This window comes from Hevea brasiliensis, chromosome 1, assembly GCF_030052815.1.
Source record: "Hevea brasiliensis isolate MT/VB/25A 57/8 chromosome 1, ASM3005281v1, whole genome shotgun sequence".
Taxonomy (NCBI): domain Eukaryota; kingdom Viridiplantae; phylum Streptophyta; class Magnoliopsida; order Malpighiales; family Euphorbiaceae; genus Hevea; species Hevea brasiliensis.
Window position 1 is genome coordinate 33,842,897 of NC_079493.1, and position 12,355 is coordinate 33,855,251.

The 12,355-nt window shown below is 35.6% G+C and overlaps 1 protein-coding gene across 1 annotated transcript; it reads left to right on the top strand.

Moving 5' to 3' along the window:
• The first annotated feature begins 9,443 nt into the window (after window positions 1-9,443).
• On the top strand, window positions 9,444-12,149 carry LOC131179213 (putative disease resistance protein At3g14460). The gene is made up of 2 exons (XM_058145343.1): window positions 9,444-11,687; window positions 11,934-12,149. The coding sequence occupies exon 1, from the start codon at window positions 9,456-9,458 to the stop codon at window positions 11,523-11,525; it is 2,070 nt and encodes a 689-aa protein (XP_058001326.1). The 5' UTR covers window positions 9,444-9,455; the 3' UTR covers window positions 11,526-11,687; window positions 11,934-12,149.
• The last annotated feature ends 206 nt before the right edge of the window (window positions 12,150-12,355 follow it).

The window sequence follows — 12,355 nt, forward strand, 5'->3', positions numbered from 1 at the left end:
TAATAAGAGATACTCAAATTTATTACAGAACATGGTTCATAAATAATTACATCAAAAGCATAATTACATGAGTTTATGATATACATTACAAAAGTTTATAAAATATAAAATACCAAAAGTAGCCTAATGTCCTACCAATGCACTGCAAATGTGAGGTGACTCTGGACTCTATGTGCAGATCTGACAATTCACCCGGTCTGAGGTCTGCTGGACTCCCCCAGCTATGTCTCCAGTACCTGCGCATGACAAAAGTGACGCGCTAAGCAATTATGCTTAGTGGTGACAATATAAAATAAAATAACTAAAATAAAATGGATATGCATAATGTATGTTTACATTTTATGTAGACTTAATTTGGCATTTATTTCGGTATTATTCGATTAAAATTTGATAAGATTTATTTTAATTGCCTGAGTAACCTTTACTAGTCGACTGGACTGGATAAACGGGTAAACTGGCACTAGGTACCAAGTACCTCGGACCATCACACCATTGGTCACAATGTGTCTCTTGGTGTGCAACAGAATAGCTAATAAGCTGTAATAAGTATTAGGGTTAAAACCCAAGTATAACAACTCAATTAACATAGCCAAAGGCTATTATATCACAAAATGGCACGTGAGGCCATAAAACACAGAATGGCATGAAGCCATATGTAGTACTGCTAATAGAACCCTATTGGCATGCCAACCTATCCAAACCAATCTTGCTAGGTGTACTAGGGCATGTTACACTCTTAAATTGTACAATTCTTGAAATTTAAGTTTAGGTGTTACTATTCATTTCATTAGTCAACAAAAATATTGACTTTTGCATAGACTATAGGTACATTGGTTTTAATACTCCCAATATAACACATTTTGCAGTCTAAAATTGTTGGTATTTGTTTCCAATACCATTTCTAAGCTTAATGTTAGTTGTTCAAAATTTTCAGATTTCAAGTCTTGTATTTACTATTCCATTAGTCATTTTTGCAGTGGGAATTTGACAAAGTTGTTAAAATAAAAGTTGTTCCTTATTGTGTCTAGTTACATTTCTTTTTTTTTTGAATCACTCCATTTGGAGTTTTGTAGCTCAATTTATGGCCTAAATACCATGACTGGCCGGATTGCCAACTTCCCAGATTTTCTGGACTGACTAAATCTACAGTGTTTTGTGCAGTGACTGCAGGTCACCTTTTGAACATGTTATGGTCAAAATTTCGGTTAGAGTTCTTCATGAAAGTTGTAGGTCTATGTCTCAGCTATTTGCTGGTAAAATTTTAGATCAATTGGACCTTTCTTCACTAAGTTGTGACCAAATGAATAAACACTGTTCATTTGGTCATTTTGCCTAGGCAGAATGCAGGTCACCCGGATTAGGGCAATCTGTAGGTCAACTTGGTTTGGTTTTCTGGGCATAGTCTCTTCACCAAAGTTGTGTCATTATGTGTCTAGTTTCATTTCCAATTAGCCTTGCACCAATTAAACCTCCACAACTCCAGTTATTGCTGCCCAAATCTGCTGGACTCATGCTCAGTCCTGCAGGTTAGCCAAGGCAGCAACACTAACTTCAATTCCCACCAAACAAACCACTTCATTTCTTATTCACAAATAATCAAATGGTCACTAATTGACCATTAAAACTTACTTTCACCATTACATGATCAAAATCTCAATTTTGGGTCCAAACCCTAGCTCCACTATTCTAGATTTTTGCATTCACTTGCACTTCACCTTCCTAATCAATAGATTAGTATTAAGGGTAGCTAGAGTATCACTTCCATTCAAGGAAATCTTCAAACCCTACCTATCCTAAAGCTGTCAAAATTTTAAGAAAAGCTTACACATGGTATATTTTTAATTTATACAAATTTACATTCCACTTCACTCCTTTAATATGAATCAAAAGAGGAAGAGTGAGTTTAGTCACTAACTTCTAATGGAGTAAATTTCAATCTTGCAAGAGCTCCTCTTTTCTACCTCTTTTTGTTATCTTTAGCTTGCCCAAGGTGTAGTGAATTTCTTTTGTGAAGACAAATATGAGTTTCAAGATAATTTAGTGGGTTATCTCAAGCTTTCCTAAGCTTCCATGGAGGTTTGGAGTTAGGGAGAGGTTTTGGCCAAGGGAAGGAAGAAAAAACATCTGAATTTTTTTTTTCCTTTTCAGCCCATTAAGTCCTTTTAACTAAGCTAATGCCATGTGTCAACATTGGATTGGGTGGGAGGATAATAATGACATCATAATGATGTCATAATTCCAATTTATTTCATTTTCTTTTCTTTTCTTGTCTACTTAATTTCAATTAAATTTTTAACAATATTTATTCACATTTTATGTCCTATAAATTATTTATTTAAATGGACAAGTTGGCCAAAAATCACCTCTGAAGGCGAAATGACCAAAATGCCTTTCGTTTGGCTTATTGAGCCAAAATCGTCTGTATCGTTAGAAAAATTTTTTGAAGCATTTTCTTGGCATTCTAATGTCATAGAAACCCCAATGACCCTTCTCTAGAGTCTCAAAAATTATTTTATAAATTTTCTCTTGGGTTTAGGGCTCCTAGTTGCAAGGATCGCAACTTCCCACTCGGTTACCCATCGTTAGGGCACCGGCTCATTTAACTTGGTTGGATTTTATTTCTAAAATTTTTCCTAAATTTTTCTTATTAATATTTGAGTTAATTATGGTTCCTCACTTTAGTTTAAATATTTTTTCAGACGTTCTATCTGTCCGGACCGACGCCGGTCACTGGAACAGTAGAATGTACAGAATTGCTACAGCGAGGGTGTTACATAACTTTTCTGATTAAAATTAATTATACAGATATATTTCTTTCCTGCTTCAGAGGGAAAGTCTGCTACCAATTCACATGGAGTTCTAGTGGCATCTGTCACGGGTTATACACTGTGAAGTTTGTGACAGTACAGTCTTTAGGCTTAATTTTAGATTTCTAGGCATCCTTTGGTTTTATTCTATCTATAATGAATTCTGACTAGGACTTAAATTATTATTGTATTAATCTGAGTCTTTCAAATTGTTGTCCTTACCATATAGATCCTTCTTTTAGGAGCTTCTAGGCTTATCAAAGGGCTTGGTGTTAGTATCCATATCTTTTAGATCCTATGAATCTTGCCATATCTCTGAACTATAGTCTGGAACTTCTTCAGGCTTTGCTTTTGGACCTATAGAGGTTGATTCCAAAATCTGAGCCTTTGGTTTGAGGTGGTTGATCTCATGTAGATAGGCTATAACTTTCTTTCTAAGAACAGTGGAGGTGTCTCTTGTGGTAACAGACTTGAAATAAGTCTGATATTCATAGGATGAATTTTGAGTCCAGAGTACCCCTTCAGGATTTCTGAAGAAAGGTCGATGCAAGATGAATAGTGAGCAGAACTCCTTACCATCGTCTGATGATCGACCATAGTCTTTGATGATCTTTTTTAAGTCATTGCACTATTGAGGGATTGGCTTGAACCATTTAAGAAAATTCCATTTTACTTTTTTTTTATTGTTCCTGTCATTTAGAAAATAGTACATGGGAATGGTAGAGACTTCAAAACTAATGGCATAGAGAGTCATCATGCACCACAAGAACCATTTTTCTTTAAATAGTAAGTCATCTTAGGGTCTAAAATAGAAAACTAATGAAGCATCTGGATGGAACTGAATCTGGCTATCTTTATGTTGTCTAAGGACATTAGATAAGTTTTGGAAATGAAATAGATGGTTTTTTGCAAATTTAACAATTTGGGACAGGGTCATTATTGGTGTGCATCTAAGTGGAAATGTTTCTGTTGCTGGAATATGGAATTGTGGAATTTGAGCTTTAGAGGAGCTAAAGGAGTCCACCATAAAGATAAGAGGAATTGTTTGAAGAGAAGTGAGTAGAGATATGTTTGGATGTCTGGTGAGGAGATTTGGAATGAGATTGAGATGCCCTTTTATATGTTGGACGGTATAGTCATATTTATCAAACCAACTTTTGAGCCTCAGTAGTTGTGATTTCGGAAGAGTCTTATTTTTAAAATGAAGTACATTTGGAAAAGATGAATTGTCCATCACTATCAAAAAGTGATGGCCAATAAGATGAAATTTAAATTTCTTGATTCCATTCTTAATGGCTAAGATCTCCTTGTAGATCGTGTGATAGTGTTTTTCAAACTCTTTAAATTGTCTACTTGCATGACCACAAATTTGTTATTTTTCATCGAGTTCTTTAAGTAAAATAGTACCCCAATATTCATCACTAGTGCCAGTTTAGAGAATTCTTTTTTCTGTGGTTGGAATGTTTAGAGGAGGGGGATTCGGAGCTATTTTCTTTAAAACTTTACGGCTATAGTCTATTCATTACCTTAGGTGGGGGCCTTCCTTTTTAGCATTTTGGAAAGCTAGCTAGTGTATTTAGACACATGAGGGATAAAATCTCTGAGATAGTTGATAATTCTAAGAAATTACTGAATCTATTTGATCGTGAGATTTGTATCTGGAAATTTGAGCAGTTCTTGGGCAATATGAGTTCCAGGTTGGTACTTTCCATTTTTAAATTTTATTCCCAAAAATTCAATATCAATTTAAGCTAGACAGCTCTTTTTTTTCAGATAGCATAATCCCATATTGCTGGACCAAAGAATGAAATTAAGCCAAGAGTTGTTTATGGGCTAAACTATCTCTTGAAAATAACAGGATATCATCAATGTAAATCAGAGCACTATGAAGAATAGGCTTAAAGATTCGAACCATGGACTTTTAGAATAACGAGGGGAAACTTTAAGCCCAAAAGGCATTACGGTCCATTAGTTTTGGGTATTAGGAATGCAAAATATTGTCTTATGTCTTTCTGTTGGATCAATTCCCAGCTGCCAAAATCCCACTTTAAGATCAAACTTTGAGAAGTTATGAGCTTCTTATAAATGAGTAAATAGAGAGTTGATCTTAGGAAGTGAAAACTTGTCATCCATCAAGACATGATTTAAGAGCCTATAGTCAATTACTAGCCTTTTTTTCCCTTGAATTATTTCCTATCTCTTTTCAACATAAAAAGCTTCACAGGCCCATCCTAAAATGGTGGGTTCAATAACACCTTGTTGAAGCAGCTATTGAAATTCTTGTTGAGCTAATAGAAGGTCTGTGGGAGTTATTCCTGGATGAGTTGCCTTTGTAGGATTAACACCCTTATTAAACTTGAAAGGAAGCTTAATAAAGAAGTCTCTATTTTTCCATGGAGGTGCAAGATGAGAGAAATCTGCATGGGATTATACATAGGATGGCATGAACAAATCTTTGTATTTAGTAAATTCTTCTGAAACTTCATATAATGAGACCAACTTTGGAATAGAGGTGAAGATTTTGCAAAACCTTTTATATTTTAAACTGGTGGGAAGGATTTGAAGATGTTGAGCTTGCTGTTGGACATCAAATCTTATTAATAAATTCTTATCAAGCAAAGTTATCCCAATCACTTTTGTCCATATGATGCAGTCTAGAAAGAACTGTATTCTAATAGACCTTTTGGTGATGAGGTTGGTGCAGAAAACTTTCCCATATGTGGCTTTGAAATATTATGAATGGGGCATCCAAGCTTTATTAGGTAACGCTATAGGATTCATCATGCTTCTATGGGCACTAGTATCAAGAAAACCAATAATAGGAATTTGTCTCTCATATTTGGAAGGTAGTACATGAATATATACCAATGGGATTGAGATCAAGGGCTATACTGGATGGCATGATTGAAGAGTATTGATATTGAGACATTTGAAATCATCTTTTGATGAAGATTTTTCTTTGTTTGAAAAGATTTCTTTTAGGGCAAAGATAGTTTATTCATCAGCTTCTTCTTGTTCCGAAAACAAGGATTCGATGTCAGCATTTTCCATATGTAGATGCATGCTCTGATGAATTTGTTGGATCAATTTTGCTGCTTATTTGGGCTTTTAAGGGCATTCTTTGGAGAAATGTCCATTTTTTCCATAGATAAAGTATCTGTCTGTTTTGAACTTTTTTTTCCCGGATGATTTTTTCTTAAAAAGTCGGACAGATTTCTCTTTCTTTCTATACTTACTATTATTGAATCTGTAAAGCTTCAGATGTTTCTTCTTTTTGGATTTACAGGTGCAATTCTTTTCTTTGCATTTGATTGAAAGATAAGACTTTTTGCATATTTTTCACAAAAATTTGTTATTGTTTAACAAATCACTCAGGAAACGCTACAGATCCAACATCTTTTCAAGAGTGGCTAGTGTCATTTGATGAATTTCTCCTGGAGTTGCATGAGTCATGTCCTTGCGAGTTGCCAAGATTAATCATTGTAATTTAGGTTGTAATTGTTCTAGCAAAGAAGCGATATAACTGTCTCTTAAGTTGACATATTGTATCTATCCATTCAACAGATAGTATCTTAAGTTGACATCATTGTATCCATTCAACAGATAGTATCGTTGAGACATCCTTTGATAATGAAACTCAATATATTTCTTCTTTAAAGAACAACATTTCATCTCAAGGTATTCTTGTTCCATCTGTCTATTGTAGAGTGTATAGTCTCTAATAAATTCTTCATAGAGAGCATTCGTGACTCCTATGATTGATGCTTGATAAAATAGGAGATGCTTGTAATCTCTAAGACTTTGAAACCATTCTCTTAATGATCCAATGAATCTGTAGGAGAATTCTTTCAAGACACTTGATAATTTTACATCCAATTTAGACATTTGGAGATCAAGCCAAGCATAGAATTTTGCAACACCCTCCCCGTAGCAACTCCGTACAGTCTACTGTTCCGGTGACCGGTGTCGGTCCGGACAGCTAGAACGTTCGGAAAAATATTTAAACTAAAGTCAGGAACCATAATTAACTCAAATATTAATAAGAAAAATTTAGTAAAAATTTTAGAAATAAAATGCAACTAAGTCAAATGAGCCAGTGCCCAAGTGATGGGTAACCAGAGGTAAGTTGCGGTTCTCCAACGAGGAGCCCTAGACCCGGAAAAAAATTCATAAAATAATTTTTGGGACTCCATAGAAGGGTCTTGAGATTCCTATGGCATTAGAATGCCAAGAAAATATTTAGAAAAAATTTTTCAATCGGTACAGACAATTTTAACCCATTAAGCCAAACGGAGGGCATTTTGGTCATTTCGCCTTCAGAGACGATTTTTGGCCGACTTGTCCAGTTGAGTAAATAATTATTATGACATAAAATATGAATTAATGTTGATGAAAAATTAATTTGAAGTTAGTAGAAGAGAAAAGAAAAGAAAATACAATAAAATGCCAATTATGACATATTATGAGGTCATTTAAAATTGTCCACCAATCACAATTAAGTAACCATCAAATTAACTAATAAAAAGAGTCAAAAGAGACCAAAGAATTAAAAAGCAAACAGCAGCCCTTCTTCTCCTTCAAAAACGTTTTTCACCTCCTCCCTCACTCCTCCATTAACAAACTTTCTAAAGCTTCAATTTCCATGCTTTCCTCACCCCAAAACCCTAAGTCCCTTCACTAAAAACTTGTCTCTACCTCTTGGGAAGTGTTTGGCAGCCTAGAAAGGGAAAGAAAGTGGAGATTAACTTGGGAAAATTCTGCCCTACAAGAGGTTAGTGCACATATATACTTAAAACTCTTTAATCCCATGCTAGAGACTTGAAACAAGTATGAATTTGTAACTTAAATGAATAAAAGTTATGTGTATGTCCACCATGATTTTTGGCAGCCCTAAAGAAGGAACATGATTGAGTGTCTTGATGGACTTAGAGTGAACTAGAGAGTATGTTTAAAATATATATATATATATATATATATATATATATATATATATATGTAAGGAATGAAAGTGATTAATTAAGGTAGTTGTGAAAATTTATAATGGAAATTAGGGTTTTGAGGTGTGAAACTTGGATTTAGCTTATGAAATTGTGAAAGAACATTATAAGGGTCAATTAGTGACCATTTTAGGTAAGTTGACCACAATTTGGACTGAAATATAGCATGGCAAAGTGAATGTGTAGGCTGCCTAAGGACAGCAGCAGAGTGACTAAAATTTCAGTCCACTTGGACTGCCATATCTTGGGCTGTGTTGGTTCAATTGGTGTTTGGCCAATTGGACTTGAAACTAGGCTTATAATGGCACATTTTTTCTGAAGAAACCATGCCCAAAAGACCAAAGCAAGAGGACCAAAAGTTGGCCCCAATCCGGATACCCTGCAACCAGCACCTGCAGAAATGACCAAATGAACAGTAACTGTTCATTTGGCCATAACTCACTGTAGAATGGTCAAAATGACCTGAAAGTTTTACAGAAACAAGATAGGATATAGACAAACAACTTTCATGAAGAACACCACCTCAAATTATGCCATTAACCCATTCAAATTATTGGGCAAAGTTAAGTTATCAAACCTGCAACTCTGCAGATTTTCACTTGAGCAGTAATGTTTGGATGGCTATAACTCTCTCTAGAAAACTCGGATTTAGGCGATTCTTGAACCGATGGAAACCTAAGGTATGGTAGAACATTTCATATGAAGAAATTTAGACCAAATTATGAACTTAACTTAATCAAATTACTGACCAAAGTTGGACCAAAAATCTGCCAGACCCAAAATATCAGCATGAACAGTACACGTGAACAGTAAACTTATTTTGGCCATAACTTGAGCTACAAAACTCCAAATGGAGTGATTCAAAAAAGGAAATTCAACTAGACAAAATAAGGAACAACTTTCATGTTTACCATTTCCTCAAATTCCCACTGCAACAGTGCTTAATGGAACAGTAAAGTTAAGTTTCAAAAACTGAAAATTTTGTTTCCCTTGGTTTAAGCCTAGAAATGGTAATGGTGATCACTTCCAACAAGTTTTAAATGAAAAATGTGGTATGTTTGAAGTGCCAAAGTCAATGTACCTACTTTCTATGCAAAAGTCAACTTTTTTGTTGACCAATGAAATGAATAGTGACACCAAAAGTTGAAATTCAAAGATTGAAGAATTTTAAAGTATCAAATGCCCTAGTATACCTAACAAGATTGGTTTGGATAGTTTGACATGCCAATAGGGTATTGTTTTAGCAGTACTGCGAAAGGAAAGGCTTTGTGCCTGTATTCATGGCTTTATGCCCGTATTCATGGCTTTTATGCCCGTATGCTTTTATGCCCGATTATGTGATATCATGGCTTTTTAGCCATACTGACTGCATACATGGTTGACGTTCTGCGTCCCATGGTATGACGGCCCGAGGCACCGCGGTGTCCAGTGCCAACAACCCGTTATTCAGTCCAGTCATCCAGTATAGGTTACTTGGGCATGGGCATGGAAAAGTATAACTGTGATTGAACTGATTATTAAAGAAAATACGAAAATTAAGTATCAGGAATGATTACAAAAATACAAAGAAGCTCAGGATCATGAAGAAAATAATTAACGAAATGCATGAAGAAGTTAATATCATAAAACATGATTAGCCCAATCGAGTAATATGGATATGGAAGAAATAGATGACTCCTGCTTTCATGATCTTGTATCAAGATCCTTTTTTCAACCATCAAAAATCAATGAATATGGCTTCATGATGCATGACCTTATTCATGATTTGGCTAGATTTGTATCAGGAGAATTTTGCGTAAACATAGAAGGTGATGATTCATGCAAAATATCTAGAACAATGCGATATCTATCCTATGGAGGTGTAAAATATGAAATTTTGAATAAAATTCTGGAAATCTCTACAGGTCAACATTTGCGCACTTTCACAACTTATCAGCCACTGAATCAGTCAAGATGCCAATGGGCTAGACGAATGGATGATGACATAAAACTTGGTTTATTATCAAAATTCAAGCGTCTAAGGGTATTGTCTCTGTCAGATAATGATTATATAGTTGAATTATCTGATGTGATCAGCAATTGGAAGCATTTACGTTACTTGAATTTATCTGGAGCACTCATAAAAAGGTTACCGGAGATTGTCACTACTTTGTATAATCTGCAAACTTTGTTATTGAGTAGATGTGTTTATTTTGTTGAGTTGCCGACTCACATTGCAAGGTTGATCAATATGTGCCATCTTGATATCAGAGGTACAAAATTACAAGAGATGCCATCACAAATGGGTAAGCTAATGAAGCTCCAAAATTTAAGTGATTTCTTTATAGGAAGGAGGACTGGTTCTAGTCTTAAAGAGTTGGGGAAACTTCAACATCTGCGAGGGGATCTTTCGATTTGGAATCTTCAAAATGTTGTAGATGTTGAAGATGCTTCTGAAGCTAATTTGAAGAATAAAAGGCAGCTTAGGAAGTTGAATTTGAAATGGGATGGTGATGGTGAGGATTCAGGGCGTGAAAGATGCATACTTGAGCAATTACAGCCTCCAACAGAGTTGGAATATCTTCACATTTTTGGTTATAATGGTACAAGATTTCCAGATTGGTTAGGAGATTCTTCTTTCTCAAATATGGTATCTTTAGAGCTCAGTAGATTTCAGTACTGCTCCTCCTTACCACCACTTGGGCAGTTAGTGTCTCTAAAAGAGCTTCTGATTGAAGGATTTGATAGAGTCCAAGTTGTGGGCCCTGAGTTCTGTGGAAGTTGCACATCCATTGAGAAGCCATTTCGATCCCTTGAAATTTTAAGTTTTGCAGATTTCCCAGAGTGGTATGAATGGATTCCTTGTGTGGGAGCTTTCTCTTGTCTCCAGGAGCTTCACATATTCAATTGTCCATTTTTGACAAAAGCCTTGCCAACGCACCTTCCTTCTTTAACAAAGCTTCAGATTGATGGATGTCAGCAGCTAGTGGTGTCATTTCCACCCACCCCATCCATTGTTGATATGGTAATAGAAGATGATTCTCGTGATGTGAGACTTGAGAAATTGGCTTCTGGACTGTATGGTCTTAGAGTCGGTGGTTCTATCTCTCTAGATTTGGTACTAGAGTGGTTGGAGCAAATGCATGTTTTTTCTGCTACTTTAGAAGCAATTCAGATCTCCGACTGCGATCCGCTTAGGTGCTTTTCGTTAGAATTGTTCCCGGAGTTAAAGCGTCTTGTCATTTTTCATTGTCCAAATCTGGAATGGCTATATGCATCTCAAGGAGATTTCATGCAGTTGGAAACAAATAGATTCTCCTCCAAACTAGAATTGCTTCAACTTGATTGTTCCAACAAACTCTATTGTCACTTGCAATGGATTTTGCAAACTCTACCATCTCTTTCACAGCTCTCTATCCATTCAGACCACAATGCAGAATCTTTCCCTGAGATTACATTGTTGCCTTCCTCTCTAACCTCCCTTGAAATCCACGATTTTCAGAATTTGAAATCTCTGGACTGTGGGGGCCTTCAACACCTCAAGTCTCTTAAACAACTTACAATCTCGGGATGTCCTAAGCTCTCTTCAATTCCAGATGGGGGCCTGGCCTCCTCCATTTCATTGTTGTGCATCATGGAATGTCCTTTGCTTGGAGAAAGGTGTCAACGGGGGACAGGTGAAGACTGGTCCAAAATTTCTCACATCCCTCATATAGAGATTAATTGGGAGAAGATAAATTGAGCTAGAAGACTTGGATTTGTTTCTCAAATTCCCTGAAAATTGGAATCTAAGAAAGACATGGTTGATCTTTTTCTCTATGCATTTGAGGCTTCTATTTTGACCTTTTTTTCTCTTAACCTAATTCAGTTCTGGCTGTCAATAGAACTGGAATGCTGGCCTCTGGTAAATTTATTCTGACTTTTGCATTTGTATCCAGTCAAGCAGTCCATACCAGATACTGTTATTGACTCTTGGCTTTATTACTGTTAGCATAATTATAGCAATTAGCATAATTATAGCAATTAGCATAATTACAGTAATTAATTACTGTAATTATGCTAATTGCTATAATTATGCTAATTGCTATAATTATGCTAACAATTACCATGCTTGTATCTAATTGTTTTCTTTCAACAACCATGAGAACAGGTGACTTTTAAATCCAAAACTGGACACAGCAGTAGTTCAAAGATTGACAGCACAGGCTCTGCCAAAGATGTTGCAACATTGAGTATTAGATCTCTCTACAGATGCATGTACAAAGCAATTTAGTATTTCTATACATTAACAAAATGTGTGAGCAAGATATTTAAGGAGCCATCCTAGATTGTTTGATCAACATGAATAGGGAAGCATTTGGTAACCCTTCACAGCTGTCTCTTTTCTTAGTGTTCTACCGTGAAGGGCACATTTAGATCTTGTTTTGATAATTTGCTTATTTTAAGGTTTTTGCACTGTCTGGATCTTTTAGGTCTAGAAGTGGTGAATTTTCCTGCTTAAGCAAAGTCCATAGCTACGTTTTCTTTGCTTTCGCATGTGAGTTCCAGATGAAGCAGATAAGTATGAAAGTA